General features: G+C 39.9%; 1 protein-coding gene across 2 annotated transcripts in view; it reads right to left on the reverse strand.

Moving 5' to 3' along the window:
* The window catches only part of LOC136748235 (FERM domain containing 5a), a 147,912-nt gene that overhangs the window by 11,578 nt on the left and 117,399 nt on the right, over positions 1 to 18,935 (reverse strand). For both annotated transcript variants that reach the window (XM_066701817.1, XM_066701816.1), the window contains exons 5-11: positions 10,328 to 10,425; positions 7,640 to 7,763; positions 5,398 to 5,485; positions 4,847 to 4,935; positions 3,787 to 3,850; positions 3,027 to 3,118; positions 438 to 512 (exon numbers count right to left, since the gene is read on the reverse strand). In XM_066701817.1, the coding sequence (XP_066557914.1) occupies positions 438 to 512; positions 3,027 to 3,118; positions 3,787 to 3,850; positions 4,847 to 4,935; positions 5,398 to 5,485; positions 7,640 to 7,763; positions 10,328 to 10,425 (630 nt within the window). The remainder of the gene's footprint in view (positions 1 to 437; positions 513 to 3,026; positions 3,119 to 3,786; positions 3,851 to 4,846; positions 4,936 to 5,397; positions 5,486 to 7,639; positions 7,764 to 10,327; positions 10,426 to 18,935) is intronic.

The raw sequence follows: 18,935 nt of genomic DNA on the forward strand, positions 1-18,935 counted from the left end.
TTTATCTGAATTTCAGGAACAAAATGTCAGTTTTGATAGTGAATCTTTCGTTTTAGGTTATGATTACCCTCGTAATGTTATAAGTGGATTACAATAATTGCTCTAACCAGTTTAGTTGTTCTCCACAGGTTTTTACTTTACCAATCGTGGCATGAAACCTCATAAGAAATACAATGGTGGTTGTATTTGGGCATTTGGGCACTCTGTTTTTGGTTGAAGTAATAACACAAGTCATTTGTGAAATCAATTATTTGTCCCTCTGAGACTGAGATTTGGATACATCTCCATCCCAGGTCCAGTTGTGCCTCTTCTGAGCTTTAAAGAGGTGTTTGTCTTTCTTTATTTTTTCTTTTTCTTTTTCCCCCTCTCCATTCGACATACGCCTTTGTTTTACTGTAAAATATTTTCAATAACCTCTACTTACTGTAATTATTTACCTGTATCGGAACCGACTTCCCTTAAAAAATAGGTTACTGCTGGACACGGTGCGCACCTGGCTCGATTTCTCCAGCCTACGAGCAAGCAAAGAAAGAGGGAAAGAAAAGAAGGACACAGAGATAAGTGACTTTCACTATCCCTGCTCGAGACAGCGGATTCCTTGGGGAGCTCTTATTTTTCTGCCAAGACCAAAATCACAATGACAAGTTGTGTTTGATTTTTTTTTCCTTCTTTTTTATGTTACAGTACTTGTAGGGCCCCCACTAAAGCAGGGAAGATTTTATAGTGCTTTCCCTCGAAGATAAACTCAAGTGCTTCATCACTCTTCAGGGAATATTCACATTTAAGCAGCCCGAAGACAATACTTTTTGGCTGAGCATGGATGGATTGGTATTTTATGTGCTCTCTCACATGCCCCAAAATACACCACTGCTTCCCTTTGACTGCTTTCCCTTCATTCTGCTATCCTTTTTTCACTTTTAATTGAAACCTGCACTGGGCCTTTTTATGCCTTTTTCAAATCAACTATTTGCCATAGATATCATTCCATGTTCACGTTTCACAAACAAAGCTGGACTGAATAGAAAGAAAATACCCAACTGTTGGAATGACTTTAAATCTAATGTCTAGCTGTGCTGTAGCCTTACATCACTGACCCAGGTGCAAGCAAATGATTCATTGCTTTAATATAATCCTTCATAATGTGTTACCCCTTCCACTCAACAGCTGTTTGGCTTTCCAAGGTGAAAATAAATGGCAATTCTTTGTTCCTCAATGCCATTTTCTCTTTCTCTGTATCTCTGTGGGGCTCAGACTATAATACTGTCCTGCACTGAGCCAGCTGTGCCCTGGCATTCATTCAATAATGTTACTGCAGTATAAATGACTGCAAATGAATGGCATATGGTCAACACCATCTGGAAGAGAGATGGTTTCTTAAAACTGTAAAAGTCTTCTCCTGCTCGTTCTGTGAGAGTTTGGCATTGTTTCAGCACAGTCTGCAATGGACAATTCCAAATGGATCCTCATCTGTCAGCATTTGAGCAAGGGGAGGCTCTTTACTAGTGTGCCTGTCACAATGCCTGGGGTTTTATATTTCTCTATCAATCATGATCCGCTTTAGCCCGGGAAATGGGCTTTTAACTGGTCCCATTAGGTGAATTGAAAGTCCAGATGGGATGGAAGTCTGAAGACCTTGTAGGCTTCAAGGAGATATGTTGAAGATCACCACTCTAGATTCTAACCTGAAACCACAAATTGAAACTAAAAAAAGAATACATTAATAAATAAATATTAACAAGACCCCAGAAATTGAACTCAGGACTTTAAATAACACTGATGTGGAGGGAGAACATGTGGAAAGAAGTATCAGTTGAAGTAGGTGGCTTTCCAGAACGGTTCAAGAAAATGCAAATTGTGTTCATTTGTTCATAACCCACTTTGTGTCAGATGGAAGTTTGTAATATTTCCAGAAGAAATGTCAGAAAAAGGTCTCCAGAAGCAAAAACAGTAGAGATACCCATTCCCTCTTTCACTGATTACAACAGTGTATCTGCATCAAGTAATGCAAAAAAAAAACTGAGTTAATCCCCCTTTTGTTCTCATCAAATACCACCTGAAGCATTACACTGACACTGAAATGCACAGCAACAGCAGCACAAAAGAAAAGAAGAAAGAAAGAAGAAAGAAAAGTATATGAAAATTATGGAAGCCCCTCTGGGTAATGAGGCTTGCGGATTAGAAGAGGAAACTCCCAGGCTGCAAACAGTTCATTACTCACAAAGATGCTCACGTCCCTCTCGAGCCGTGTGAAGGTAAACAATGTGTGCCTGTTGACAGTGTGCATCTGAGCGCACGACTGCTAGAGCTCAGAAAGCCTCAGCTGGCTTTCCAGGGGCTTCACATAATGTGCTTGGACTGCATCGCAACAGAAGCCGGCCGGGGACTCTCACCAGGCTTTATTGGCACAAATGAAGAGCTATGTACCGTTGGAGCGACATCTGTGCTCGCAAGACACTTAACTTTGATTTCTCTTATTGGCTATAACACTGTTCTTGCCCTCCAATTATCTCTGAGCACCTGTAGTGCACCTCTGATGCCACTTTCTGTATCTCAGGCACACACAAAAAAGCAAAAAGCAAAAGAGGTACTTGGGTACTTTGTTTCATAACAGCCGAGAAAACGCATTCAGAAATGGAAGTTGATGTATTAAAACAGGACTTGATTATTCAAAGGATTGATTCAGACAGTGTCTGAAGTGGTTTGTATTTTCAGTGGAGGAGATTTTAGTGTGCATTTAGAGTGCATTTTAGCTATGACCAAGGAGAGAGGAAAAGACAGCTTTGGTTTATTTTTTTGTTTGTATGTTTGTTTTCATTATGCATTTTTCTAGCTGAAGTGACAACCATTTCGTACTGTGACAAAAAAAACTGAGACATGCGACGTAAGAAAATGAGCACACGTCGTACTGTGTCTTTCAAAATGTGCGGATGAAGTAAGAAACCCTTTTATATTTCCTTCAGAAAAGGGTGTTGTTTCTCAAATAGACCTTGTAAAATGGTTGAGTATAGATGTAAGGCTGCACTCACTTGTAGAAGGCCTGGTTCTCCACTCCACACTTCCACAGATGCTTGCAGGCTTCAGGTGTTGGTGCAAAGTATGTCAAAATGATCTTTTTGTCCTGCACAGAAGACAAGACAAATATGATTGTAAACAGAATCGCTGCACAGAGTCTCTGAGATAAATAGTCTTTCACCAAATGTAATAAATACCAGATTATAGTTATTCACATTTAATTTAATGGGGACTTGATAGATGGCCAAAGTAATTAAGAGCCATGTGTCCACCACCATGGTCTCTAGTTTCTATTTGCTGTTCCAGTTCACCCCAGAGGAATGGGATGGAGGTCAGGGCCATGAAATGTTTACACTGCTATCAACTCAATTTAAGCCAGTGCGCTTCGCTCCATGCTTTGTGATGTGGGGTGTTAATGTGTACGTAGATTCTCACCATACAATTTCTCGAATGCTAGCTGTACACTGTTGTCCAATTTACGATAATAACTGCAACATAGCACATGACCTCTGGTACCATCCATTAGTGGCAGAGGGAGGCTTGTCGTCTGGTAATATAGTGTATAAATAACATCAACTGCACCGGCCTGCACTGTTTGTCCATTTCTCTTAATAAGCTCATGGCACTAGGCTTCTGCATTTTAATGAAAAGGTAAATGAGAAAGCATTAGATCTCTTCAGAGTTTAGGCTCCATTCATAGACACAGACAAATAAGTTGAATGGCTTCTAAAATATGGAACAACTTATTATTTTTTTAATAATGCAAGATCTTACCTCCTTCTGATTTGCATATATATGGAATGTCTTTCCTTCAAACTTCAGTTTTGTCACCTCATTCCTGCGTCGCATAAAGGAGAAAAAAATTATTACTCATCTGCATTAAGTGTGAGAACTGGCTGTCGTTCCTCCAATGAACTTCAAGGTTTTAAAGCTTTAAATATTTATCAAAACCACAATGCCAGACCAAACAGTCGAGAAATACAATGAAACTGATTTAAATTTCATTATGATAAAACATTTGAATTTTGGATTTAGTATTCCTGCCAGAAAATGTGATGTATTTTGTAGTCATAAAAGAAGCGCAGTGAAATTAGGTTGGATATATTACTCTAATAAAAACAATTATAACATTGGCCAGAGGTATATATTTTTATTGAATACTCTAGGGATACTAGAGATGGTTGCATATAGTATGTCCTGATCCAAGGGAGCAGAAAAAGCTGCAGTGAGCTGGCAGCCGAACAATTATCCTTTGCAGGAATGGGGGGAAGGTTAAAACTCAATGCTGACATTACCTATTCTCTCTGACCTCTTCACACAGGCCAAGGCACACACGCCTGTGTTAAACTGGAGTCCCTGCCAAACTGCAGCTGGAGAAATGCCACGTGTTCTGGTTATAAAGGATAATTAGGTGCCAGCTTGTTCTGGCCCCTGGGTCTGTATGTGGAGAATAAGGCAGTCTTGCCTATTCAATTTATTGTGAAAATCCCAGCTGCTATTATGATAGCACACACTCACAGTGAGAAATCAGTGTGGCTCTGGCCTTGAGAGAGCTCACTGATCCATATTCCACTGGATGATTTCTCATCTGTGTTGCCCAGTGCTTTCCTTGTAGAGAGAGCACAGGCATGGCTATGAGCTGAGCACAGAGGTCTGCCTTAGACACATTCTGATCACTTTCAACAGCATTTGTTCCTATATTTTAAATACGGATCACTTTTCCTTCCCACTGCATTCCTGTCATCCACCACCTTTGCACAGACAGAAAAGTCCCTACCTTGCTCATCGCGTTTCTCGACACTGTGCAGTGACCACGCGACCGAATCCCACTCACCACTTAAGAAAATGGATCCTCTTGTTTCCCTGAAGCACCACAAACCCAAAAGGGGTGAAGGCGAGGAAGGCAGGGTTCCCCGACACGTCCTGACGAGGAAGCAGAGAGAGCTGAGGAGAGGGTAAGCAGACACTATGTCCCAGTTCACTGACTGAACCACCAACTCATGTTCTCTTCAAAAGCCTCGCTAGCTGGCTGCTTGACAGGACGAGGGTTATGATTTGACAAGAAGGGGGAACGTGGAGAATACAGTGACAGTTATGGTTGAAATTATGGCTAGAGCTGTGTGTGCTACGCCACTCTGTGCCCTGAGACTGCCAAGAACTGTATCCACGCTCAAACACGTGACTGGGACTACCTACGAAACTGAAACTGGGTAAATACTTCAGATGTTATCTGTTTTCGGTAATTAAGATGCTATATCTTACAAATAGTCTAAGATACATAAAAGACATTTGAAGGGATACTATTGATATGATTCCAACGTTAATTCCTGGTCTTGGCTGTGTGATGACAGAGTGCTCACAAGCCATCAGTCAAGCCCACCTCACCTTGCAAGGATGTGGATCCACGCCGTATGTCTCCAGCATCTGGGCTTTCTGAAGGAAGTTCAGCTCGGACGTATCGGGGGACTGCCCACTAGAAAACAACAGACCCACAACACGGAATAATTACATACCAGCCAATATGGCTCATAGCTGTTGCTGTTATAGTATAAGCTTTTGTCTTTCTCTTGGTTCTAGAGACTAAATTGTACATTTTCCTGGATAAGGGCACCTGCTAATAAATAAATAAATACATAATAATGAATAAAAAAAATCAAATGATCACTGAATGTCAATGAAGATCCTGTTACTAAACAGCCTGGCCTGCTGGTCCTTTAATACAGTAAACTCAGTCTACAGGAGTAAGGGAGATTTCGAGCCCCTGCAGACACGTGCACTACACTGAGACAGCTGTGGCATTAGTTCACCCCAAGGGACTATGACAGTGTATTAGTAATGTTATGAACCATTTCACAGGCACGATGTGGTCACCTGATGTAACATTAACATTTTGCTAGGGTTGAAAAAAAATCTAATGTAACTAACACCCAAAACAGCTTGACAGGAGATTAGTTTATTACCTTATATAATTACTGCAATTATCAGCATGAACACATGTTCCTTCTTTCTCAAGCTATATTATTTCCAGTTAAAACCTGGAAGATCCAGAAAGGCTTGACTGAGTGAGTAATCCCACAGGACAGATGACACAGACTACAGTTGCATCAAATCACCACTGGAGGGCAGAAGAGGCTAACATATTTTATTGAACCCCTGACAAGCGGGTTAACATATATATGTGTGTATATGTATGTGTGTGTGTGTGCGTCTGTGTTTTATTTCTAGAGATGAATGCAAAGCCACTGACCGAAGGCACATAGCAGAATACAAATCAGTCAAGAGCTGCTGCTGGAAGACTCTAAGTCTGTCTTTATTGAGTTCAACTCAGAGTCTTTGTCTGCATAATCAACTATAAATGGTCAAAAATGGTTTCATCACATTTCCAGAATGACTGTCATTATCCTTTGAAAGATACAATCTTATGCAAACAAGGCTTTTCTATTTGTGAAACATTAAGAGACAGACTGAGAGAGAGAGAAAGGGGAGTGGGAGTGAGAGGATATTTCCTAGAATTCTCTGAATTTTAAAGAGAAAGGTTTTTTGTTTTTTTGTTTTTTAATTCTGTGCTCCCAATGAGGCGGTCCTGATTAGGGAGGAAGTGCTGTTGTTTCAGTAGAAGTGTCTCATCAGGCCTTCAGCCCTTAATCAGCAGAGAGAAAGCAGGCATTTGTGTGATTATGGCACTAATCAGTGGAGAGGGAGCTGTGCATTTTGCCAAGCTCTTAGTTGATGCTGAGTTAACAGGTAGAGAGGGTGACTTGAAAGAGGTCAATTTGCAAAATTGGGAGTCAGATGAGCTGAAGATAAGAGGACCAACTGTGTACCACAGTCACAATGAATTTCAAAGGAACAGGGTCCGGGGATTAATCTGTAGTTCATGCCGGCTACCATCTCAGTTACTGTAAGGCTGGTCCCATAATGCAAGGGGGTTGTATAGAAGTCTGGGACAGTGACGTCCTCTGGATCAGGCTCAAGAACACAATGTGCTCTGTTACCAAGCCCAGCCTGGCCATGGACAATGCAAGCACGGCATTGAAGCAGCCTTACAACCTGAGACTTGCGAGGATTTAAGACGGCGGACTTAGAGGCTTCTCTGATGGATGTCTCCTGCCCACAGCAGAGATCCTGGACAAACAACACACTCCCGAAATCAGTCCTGACCTGGTCCTGCCATCCATCATGTCAAGACCCGGGCTGCATCCACACTGGGGCCACAACAGTGTGATGCATGTCCCTGCTTCCTTTCATCAACACCTCCGCACATTATAAATCTCCTTCCCAAAACAGTCTATCTCTACACAATGAGTCTACAGCTAGCCCTTAGTTAAAAAAATATATAAAAAAGCTAATAAATAAAAGCATCAAGAAAAGGCCAACAACAAAATACTAACTACAGATCTATCTGCCAGGTACATGGTAAGAAACCAGTACTTGCTGGTGCACTAGGAGGAGAAACCCTCTGTCAAGTATACAGTGCATCAAGCATGAGAAGTTAGGTTTTGCTCCGGGTGCAAACTGACAATGGTGAATTTATATTTTTACATTGTGTTTTCTAATCCTATAATCCTACTGCCTCTTGGGGATGTGCAAAGAGACGTGTGTCTACGGTGGCAGCCCGAGCCCTCACCTCAGCTCAGTCTTATGAATCTCTGCGATCCGTCGTTCCAGCTTCTCTGAATGTTTTGGAAAGAATTGGAACTTGGAGCTGTAGCCTTCAGGGTGCTTGCCTGGGTCGTAGTCCCCAATTTCAGCTAGAACAGACAAGCAGACAGATTCATGGAAATGCACACACTCAAACACCTAAAGTACCTTTTTTAAGCTCCTGCAGAAAAAACATTATACATTGAAGGGATCTGTTTGAGCTGGACACTTGCAAACAAGGATTATGGGTAGGTACAATAATACAGCCAGATGGAATAAATACACCTAAACATTTTTATATTAAAAAAAAATATTGGTCATTAATATTTACATCATTACAACCCACTTTGCAACACTGCATCTATATTGGTTTATATTTATACAGGTCTAACCCTAAGGAGACTGCTGTCCCAGTTTATCCAACACTGTACAGTGGTGTCCTACTACAGAATGTGCTGCAAGCTGCTTTCAGTAAAATACACTATGGAAAGCTACAGTGATTGTGGTTGATAGTGTGATAGTGTGATGCACTGTGCACATATAGTGCCTGAACAGGGGCGGCATGTGTTCAAATCGGTGCACCATAGTGATGGTGCAGGAAACTTTGACAAACAAAATGGGGGTTTCAAATGATTTCTACCTTGGGTGACATGCAGACTTCTCAGTGCACTACATTGTATGAAAAACTAGGCACACACACTTTTATCAGCCTCCCTCGCCAAATCAAAAATGTTTTAATATGGACAGAAAACCAGTCAGAGTTAATAAGCCTAACATGGAGAAATGAGTCAGCACTGGGATTGTGAACTTTGCTTCTAGTGCAGCTTCAGTAGTGTGTGCCTGAAGTGACTGTCAGCATGAGCAATATGAATACCACACTGAAGAGATACACAGACTACGGTTTCCCCTTTGTATAAATTTGACTTTGAAATTAGCAGAGAGCGAGAAAAATCTTACCATGATTAATTGAGAGGATTTCAATTTTATATTTTATTTTTTATGACAAAACATCTGTCAAGGTGTTATTTTCTTCTGTCTACTTTCATTTTTGGTTTTCATAGACTTAGCTATATTAACAATATACTCCACTACATTCTTGGATTAAATCAAGTATGAAGGCATATTTTTCTTTGATTCCGCACAAACGCATGAATGCTATTCTTGATATGACTCCATATGACAAACATTAGAATACATTGCCTTGACAAACAAGTGATATCCCTGCAACAAAACACCAAACAAGAGTCAATGGAAACACCTCTGGATCTGACAGCTAGGCTTTTTGTACCATGATGATGGCATAGAGGACTATTGGATACAATAGTACTGTTCCAGAGAAGAATAATGCAGATATTTTGAGGAAGGGGAAGGTATTTCAATATAGTAAATCTGTGTGTGTGTGTTTTTTGTCTTTTTCAATATATTGAATATACACAGACAACGAAAAGATAAAAAAACAAAGAACACAGAGGTTTGGAGATATTGCCCACAGCTCTGACACAATCCAACTGGATCCAGGTTGTTTATTTGTAATTTCTTGCTGTGCTCAGATTCTCAATGCGTCGCCGACAATTATTTCCTCCAATGAAGTGACAAACCAGCACATCTTTAATTCAGCATTTCACTCTCGATTTAGACTCAGGCAGCCAGAGGGGCTGAATCACTGCTGGCAAAAGTCTGCTTGCTGCTTCTCTTTTGGTTTTCTTCAAGGAGCTCTTTAAAGGGGACTGGCAGGGCTGGGGTGACCTGCAGAGTGGACTCCACATCTTGCGGTACAACCAAAACACCAGGAGTCTCTTCATCTTAAAAGATGTGTCTCTCCACCTTCAGCTGAAGTCCACGACAGAGTACTACCCTCAAATGTCTGCTATTAAAATGACCAGATCTTATAAATGGTTGGGTTATTTATGAGACCCCGACAGAGTCAGCTGGGTTGATGCAGAGAAATCAAATGCATTGCAATACATTATAGAGAGCACTAAGAGGAATTTCATATTAAAACCAAGAGATGCTTCTTTCTGAGGATTTACCTGCTCTTTTGCCAGGTTCTTCACATCAGGTCTCTCTCTCTCTCTCTCTCTCTCTCTCTCTCATTCTCATTCTGTCTGCTTACCTACCAGGTGCTGAGGGGCCAGAAGCTTCATTATCTAGAATTGATCCTGGAACTCGCTCCTAACATACTTGTTTCTCTCTCTGCTGTCCTAAGCCTACCTGACCCAATTACATCCATGTCTTGATGAATAGTATCCCTTAACCTTGCCTATATCAAAATCCCACCTTCACATGGGTGCCTTAACCCTTCTGTTGGATCAACAACTGGACACAACTGCTATGGACCAGGATTGTTTGTATATATCTTCTTTCATAAAGTGATATAGTTTACTGATATATAGCACATGCAAGACAAAAATAATTTCTGCAGCTGTACTGGAAACATAAATATAGGAGAGGAGGCTGCAGAGTTGCCACTGAATATACCGTGGTGTGTGTCTGTATCTTTCTGTCCCTATTAATCTTTATCAGGTGATTCTGACCCCTTCATATATCACCGAGAAATAAATTGGGTTTCTTTAAGGGGGCATTTATCTCGGCAGCGCACTGCCCTGTTGCAGGTGAAGTAATGTAATAAGTACTTGGGCAGGAATGGCAAATTCGTCTTGTCGAATCCTATTACCTTGAAGGATGTAAGCGGCGAGGATGGCAGCGTCTGACGTTTTGCACAGCAGCCGGCCATGGTACAGATCTCTCTTGATCTGCAGGAAGACGAGATATCTGCAAACAAGCAAGCAAACAAAAACACAGTGAATATGACATGCAAAATGTGGTGCTTCACGACAATATTATCAACAACAGAAGAAGCTGAAATATACTCCAACTTATATTCAAAAGTTATGTATCTTGATTAATCTGTGATGAAGGTCCAAGACCAGAACGATTGATTTAGAAAATACAAATATTCCCTGAAAACTTATTCAGGAGGATTCTTAAATGAATAATTTATTTAGAACTGTCAATAATTAATCAGTTAATTGTGTTTCTTTAAATTATTCCATGGTGTGTGGTCAACCCATCATGTCTTCAAACTCCTCCCCCCAAAAAACATAATTAAAATCATATGTGTTTTTGGTACAGTCAGGAACAAGCTCGGGTAATTATTCTTGCCCTGAAGTATACAGTTTTTAAGGGACTGCATTCAGAAAAGTAAAAAAAGCAAAATAAAAGGGTGAAAAATTATAAAGATTTCTATATTGTACTTCTCAGGTATATATATTGTGAAGGGCTACCCTAAGCTCAACTTATATCAGACATGGATAATTGTGTTATTTATATCAGACAGAACTCCAAAACTACTTCTATGCAGACGATCAAATGTAATATGGCCAGTACAATACAGATTAACTCACAACCTAAAGGTGACTGGACTGGATATAGTGGTTCAGTAAGCAATTTATTTTACTGTGCCCCTGCCCTCCAAATGAATGATCCAATGATGCAAGTCTGTGACCAGAATAAATTAACAAAAGATCTAAAGCCACATCAGCACCACAGAGTAAGATTACCCAGAAGTACAGCATCAAATACTGCAATTATGAACATATAGCTGTCAGCAATTCATTTACTGCCTTGCATCTAGTATACCATATATACAGTGGCATGCTCTGGAATAGGAATTTGTACAACATAGGATGCCTAGTCGGGGCATATTTAGCATTAATAAACAGAATTGAATGCAAGTCTACAAATGCTGCATGCACAACAGTATGTAGGTACCCAGACACAGGCAGCTGTTCATTTGTGTGCCCTGCTGTGCTAATGAAATCCCATGTCTCTAAGGAAGTGAGAACTCTTGAGGTTTCATGTCATTAATGGCCACATAAGAGGCAAAGGGGAATGAGGAACTATAATAATTGGGTGCAAATTAACAGACCATGGAGGACCTCTTTAATGGATTTAAAGTGCAACACTGATCAACATTCATTCCAGAGCTTATACACCACTGTGTCGAGCTGTGGGCACAGGTCACTTCACAACAGCCATGCCGTACCTTTGCCCAACAGCACTTTACTGGGGGCGCACAACCGCCCATAGTTAAAGATGTCATAGCCACCTTACATTCTACTTCGCCCCTTTGTTTATGTGATTCTAGGCTGCTTTAGAGTGCAACTTTAAAACTTTCCATTTTGGTAACATTTTGAGCACCCTCTGTTGCTTTGCCAGAGCAGGGAAGCCACATTGAAAATCAGACTAGTGTTCCACAGCTGAAAATGTAGGCAGGCTTATTTCAATTGCCCTTCATCAATGTAACATTGGACACTTAGGAAAAGCAACACACTTTACAAATGCAACTTGTAGGTTAAACCATTAGTATTCAATACATACATATTTTTAAAGGTGACCATAAGAAATGTATATGGACACTTGTGCTCACTGGATACAGCGTACCTCAGATTAACACAGATTACACTGCAAACTTTCTGTGATCATCCTGTCTCTTGAGGCATCTGGGAGTTCCACACAATTAGCTCATTGCAGAGCCCAGTTAAAAGACTGAAGGAAAACCCCTGTGAGGGCTGCCAGCAGGGGACCATCCATGCCTTCATCAGGAAATGAGAAGAATCTCTCTCACTCTCTCTCTTCCTCTCTCCCCCTCCCTTCCCCTTCTCCCTCTCCCTCTCCCTCTCCCTCTCCCTCCCTGTGCCAGGCAGGCTGCTTCCAGGCCAGAATGCTGATCACCTGCAGAGTGAGCAATCCCACAGAGATCAGGAGAAACTCATCCTTATTTTTAAAACTAGGGCAATAAACGGCAAGAGCTAATAGTATTTCCCATAAATAGACACATGTGGTAAAAAGGCAATTAGGGTTTCTCTGATCTCAGTGATTGACACCAACTAGACATCAACTATACTAGTCCTGCATCATTTCATTATTTTGTATCACATACCTGCAAGTTCATATTCTTATAGTGTAAAAAGGTGTTAAAGTCATGAATGAAATAATAACAGGAAATAGCATCTAACTATAGTCCTATTTGCAACCCCCATGTTAACTGTTGCCTGAAAGTACTTCAGCAGCTGTATTAGACGATAGGGACACTTGTGTCCAAAAGTCCACCTTGGCTGGACCCTCACTTCATTTGACAAAAAATGAAGCACAAGAGATCTATTTTGAGTTGTTGGGTCTATTCTTGTTTAAAGCGAAAGTAGCAGGGTCCTGAAAGATACGTCCATGATTGCTGTGACCACATTGTTTTAGCTGTTAAAGTGATGTCTGTATGTTTTGTTATTGTCCCCACCCTGGTCAGTTTTTAAACACATACTCAGGCCAATTTCAGATGGTATTCAGGCAGAGGATGTGTGTGAGGGCTTCAGTCTGTTTAAAGTCTCTGGCAGTAGTTGGAGACACACACACAGCAGCTACAAGCTGAGGCCTTGAAACTGACCCTATTAGGCTAACTGCTACACACACAAATATAATCAGCGTGTCAGTGAAAACACAAATTTCAGAAACATTCTTGAGACAATTGAAACTTTTGTAGCAGTTCAGGTTCAGTCATGTTTTAAAACCTACAAATTAAAATATGTGTGCAGTAATAAAGCTGAAAAGGTTCTCAAAATGAAGCACTTGAAGAACAAAGAATTTGGATTTGCATGAGCATGACTGTAACAGATGCCACCCTGCTCTTTATTCTTCAATAACCCTCGAAACGGCATGCCTCACAGTGTCAGCCTCAGCTCTCCTCCTCCTTCCTTGAGAAACACATTCGGGCCTTTGTAATCCCTGCTCATTCTGTTCTCCCTCTCCGATTCATTACTTTTGGCCCAAGTTAATTCCACACAGCACATAATGGAGGCTCTTCTTGGAATAGTAATTAATAGCAGTTTGAACGCAGACATGCCGTATCACAGGAAAAGCACAAAGAGACTGCCATCAAACACCGTCACCAAAGCTGACAAAGACCCAGAGGCACTCTGCTCTGCTTTGGGTGGAAAATAAGATTGTTGGGAATTTGAGACATTTCTGCCCAAAACAGGTAAAACATATTTCATGCTTTCTTACATTATTTTGATTAAACAGACAGACATGTTAAGAGGTAGCAATGACAAATCAATGCGTTTGCTTCTTAATGTTACCTGTACAGGAAGTATTAGAGCAGCCTGCAAAAGTCCCAAATTGCTATGCAATGGGACTTTAAATTTGAATTTCCATCCATAGCTGCACAGAGAGCCTAACACAGCTACAATTAATTAATTTATCACACATACACACAAACATGCTCACATGTACAGATTCACACAGCAACAATGCAAACAGGTTAACTTGCACTCCCTTGGAAACAATATAAAGTATATACAGACAAGAATATACATACATACAATATAGGTCAAGCGTTTTAGAACACCAACATTTTTCCAGTTTTTATCAAAATGTATGCAGTTTAATGTCTCAATGTACTCTGAAATTAAAGCAAAGAACAAATAAACAATTGGAAATAAAAAATAAATCATGGAATCATTTTGTTGATAAACTCCTCTGGTACCAAATCCACGTGCTTCTCTTTAATCCCATGTGTACTTTGCACTGCTGTGTTGCTTGCCAAGTGTTTGGTATCCCATGAAAACTGAGACTCTTTCTAACGATGTGAAGCATTCTCTGATGTGAAAAATTGGGTTTTTATACCCCGCCTCATGTAACTTCTATGCACAGGAGATGCACGTAATACTGCCAAATAATGCTTAAGAGGGTGTAGTAACACAGAATATAACTCTGAAATGTACATTATTTTTCAGTTTTTGGTAACAAACTTTTTTTTAACCTCTAGCAGTTTACCGCTTACCTTTGTACCATTTCAGGTTCACTGGACCGGTAGTGTACATACTTACACAAGAAGACCTAGATGCATCAGTTATGTGATAAAATATCGAGTGACAAAATGGAAATTGGAGGAACTAGCACATCACAAGAAGAGAATAAACAAGCCAGCTTATAAAGAGAAAGATAATTCAAATATAGTCAAGACCCCCAATCAAACATTAATTGCACTGAGGTATTACTGAAGATGTAAGAAATTTGAACAACAATAACATAAAAAGTGTAAATGGTAAATTGGAAATGGACTGGACACACTGCAAGAAGAACAGATCAAAGATGGACAAAGGAAGCTATAGAACGGATACCAAGAGATGAAAAAAGATCTAGAAGACAACCTCATAAAAGATGGGAAGATTAAATCATAAACGTTGCTGGCATGACATGGAAAAGAGATGGTGTAGACCAAAGCAAGATGAAACATCTTGGGGAGGCCTTCATCCAGCAGTGGATCGATATAGGCTGATGGTTATGATATATTTAATCTTAACACATTTTGCTTAACAGTTATGTTCTGCTCTGCTCGCATGGTCAAAAACTGTATAAAATCTCTTTTCTGTCAAGCTAACCAGCAGACAATACCACAGGGTATCGGGAGTTTTTATGGATGACCTGATTTCAGACAGTTTGAAAAAAGCAGAAGGCTGTCAAATGCTAATGTCTCCAAGCAAACTGAAGGGTAATCATGTATAATTTAAATGGATCCTTTAGCTCGTATTGACATGCTAGCTTTCTCAACCACTCAAAGAATTTATATGCCACCAAACACACCACAAGGGAGTAATGTGGAGGACCTTTCAAACTTTTTCTTAGCCATTTTTAATTTCTTCCATTACCCCTCATCCAGTTAAGTTCAGAAGACAACGACTCTCTTATTGGAATGCAGGGGTTTTGTTCAGTAAGCTCCCAGAATGTATTTCCACTTCACGTCTCTAAATCTTTACTTCAGAAAACATTTCTCTGACTGCTTTTTTCAGTAAAATGAATTCAGTTTTTAGTCAATGTATGCAATGCATGCAAAAATGACTGGAGTAGCTCATCACTTATTCCCCCTCTTTAAAGCACATTCTTAAACTGATTTCTTATGCTCATACAAAAATCATATTCATAATACACTTGGCCCTTCTCTTCTAGCTGACTACCATGTAGTCTGTATTTTAGTTCAAATTAGCTACTTAGTTAATTAGGCAAATTAGGAAGATTACTGATGGAACACAAAACCTGAGAATGAGAAGAAAGAAAGAGCACAATTTTAATAACTTCTCTTAGGGCTCATTATCCACACCAGTTTATGATAAAAATGAAAATAATTGCTGCCCCACAAAACCAAGGTAGCCACTTTGTTGACCCCACATCCACATGGTTATGAATGAGTCAGTGCAGAAGAACATGCAGTGCTTGGCAAGGCATCTCTGACTGTTATGAGTTTCACATTGCGACCCATGTGTCAGCACAATAACATGTAGTGAAATCCCAAATTGCTTGGCGAGGGCATCTGAGAGGTCAGGTAAGGAAGGCTACATCCATCAACTATGATACTTCTGAAATCTAACATGTAAGACCAAATCCAGCTCTGTCTTGTGTGTGAAATCAGCTGATCAGAGAGAAAACTGAAAACAATTAAATCTATGACCAAATACAATTTTTTTATCAATACTGAGCAATATTTTATTTTCCAGACCAAATAAAAAAAATTGTGAAATCGGCTCATTATTCCATGTCAGGTCTGTCTTTCATTGGATAAGAAAGATGCAATATCACGTAACACACATAAAAAAACGATTTAAGCTTTAGTCATGTGTTAATCTCTTGCTTCTAATAGCTCAAACAAAATAATATTTGAGGTAAATTATTCATAGTTTTTTGCAAATAATGGCACACACACACACACACACACACACACACACACATATATATATATATATATATATATATATATATATATATATACATGCACTGTATTTTCTATCTTATTGTAAGGAGTGATTGTACTATAGAAATGCTGAGAAGAGCAATAATCCTCATCTATGCCTTACTGTTGTCTTAATAGCACATTTTCAACCCCCTCTGTTCATTGTCATGGGAGACAAGTTTTTATTTGAAAACTTTAACAAAGCTGTAATTCATGGCCCCCAAAATAAAGAGAGATTTCACCTTTACAAATAGAAAGGGCAAAGACCTAATAAAGCTGCAAACAAGGACCAAACCATTGTTCTGATAGATAAATGAGAATCACAGTTTAAGCTTTAAAAATAATAATTAAATCTGTTGCAGCAGATGTATTATGACATTTCTTTAGAAGGCTCTATGGTATAACAGTGGCAAAAGCAAAATGCCACCTTCAAAAAGCTGCAATTACAGACGGAGCAGGCAGGTTCAGCTTTGACAAGGTCCTGTAAGATCTGAAGCTAAGCCTTCAATCACTTACATGTCTGGCTGAAGCAGCGTAGAAAGACAGTGGGTATCATTACACACTGGCCATGAATGTGTGCGTTTAAACACAACACCAGCCTCACGATGACAAATTCATCTGCAGTTCAGTAATTTTCCTTCAACATAAAGACACGACCGCACTGCAGTGCAAAGAGTTAGGCAGGCTGGGGATGCCAGCGCTGCGGAGTGGTATCAATCATCTTAATCTTCAACTCCCATTTCAACGATTCAATAAGACTTCTCACTAGCAGCAAGAGCAAGATCCATTTGTAACATCAGATACATCTATCTGTAGGCCTGCTTGTATATGTATATGTGTGTGTGTGTGTGTGCGCACTTGCCAACCACTGATCTATAATGTATATAGATGTATGTTTTAGATCTGAGCCCATATATTTTTTCCCAGATAAAATGCGGCTACTGAGATCTCAAGATTGAAACTCTAAGAAAATTTTATGTAAATCAATAATGTCAAACTTGGCTATTCATAACAAAAAGTATGTCTATTGGCTCTTCATAATAAGTAATCAATACATCTGTTAAATGCAGAGTTCCTGCTTTATCTCAAGTGGTATGACCACCAACATACTGTGGTATATCTGATAAGTCTGGTTAGACTGAATGTGGTTTCACTGAAGGACATTTTCCATCTAATATTAATGTAACAGACAATTTTTAGGCCACCTATAGAAAGCAATGATATTGAGCACATTGAGCTATTGATTTTAAACATTTAGACTACATGGCCAAAAGTATATGGACACCTGCTTGTGTCCATCTCATTCAAAAATCATGGGCATTAATATGGAGTTGGTCTCCCCATCGCTGCTATAACAGTGTTGGGGGAAAATTTCCCCCTATGTATTGTATATACCCTCTGTAAACTGTTAGAAAATATAAGAAACTTTCCAGTAAGTTACTAGTTAAAACTTGCTCTTATTAGGTTTTCTCTGCTCTTATGATTTCTCTGCTCAGACTTATCTGTGTGGCAGATAGAGATAATTTCTACTGCCGTGGACATTCTTCAGTTAACGAACCGAAACTGTATAACACGTTCTTATCAGTATAGTGTGTGCTGTGTCCTTGGTACCAGTGCTTCCATGTCTGGATGAAATATTGTTTCCCTAATTATAAAGAATACCTTATGAATTATTGCTTCCCGTATCTCGGAACAGCCCCGAGACATATGTCAAGAAAATATCATCCAGGTTCGGGACGGCCCCGAAACTCCATTGAAATATTGCTTGTCGATGTATAAAAGACCGTGTGAAACTTTCAATAAACTGAAGGTAAACGAACAGACTTCAGTGTCTGTGACTTTACTTCCCGGGCCTGTCTCCTGTTGAAAAGTCTCCTCTGTTACTAGAAGCGCTCACTGGGGTGCCTGATTCACTGGGGAATCCGAAGGGTTGCTTCAACTGAAGCTTTGTACCTTAACACACAGCCTCCACTCTTCTGGGAATGCTTTCCACTACATGTTGGAACACTGCTGCAGGGATTTACTTCAATTCAGTCACAAGAGCATCAGAGACTTGCTGGAAAGGTGACATCCTATGACCAGTGCATTCACATGGGCGAGAAACTGTATAGCTGCACCCTGTGTGGGAAGAGCTTCTGTCATGCAAACAGCCATAAATATCACCGGCGCATTCACACCAGAGAGAATCTAGAGATGAGTGAGCGGACTATGAATTACATATTGGACTGGTCTTGTGTTTGTAGTTATTATTAGTTATGTTTTAGAGAGGGACAGATTTAAATGTGTAGTTTATGCTCAACAAAGTGTTAGGTTTTGTTTTGAAGTTTTGTATGTTTTCTTTGGTTTGTTCAATGTACAAATAAAGTGTACATATTTCACAACAATATGCACAACCCTGCCATTGTGTAGCTTAAACATGTCTAAGAGCCCCGGCAGTGCTGGATCTACCTTCCCACACTGTCACACATACAGTGAGGGAAAAAAGTATTTGATCCCCTGCTGA

This window comes from Amia ocellicauda, chromosome 4 (assembly GCF_036373705.1).
Source record: "Amia ocellicauda isolate fAmiCal2 chromosome 4, fAmiCal2.hap1, whole genome shotgun sequence".
Taxonomy (NCBI): Eukaryota; Metazoa; Chordata; class Actinopteri; order Amiiformes; family Amiidae; genus Amia; species Amia ocellicauda.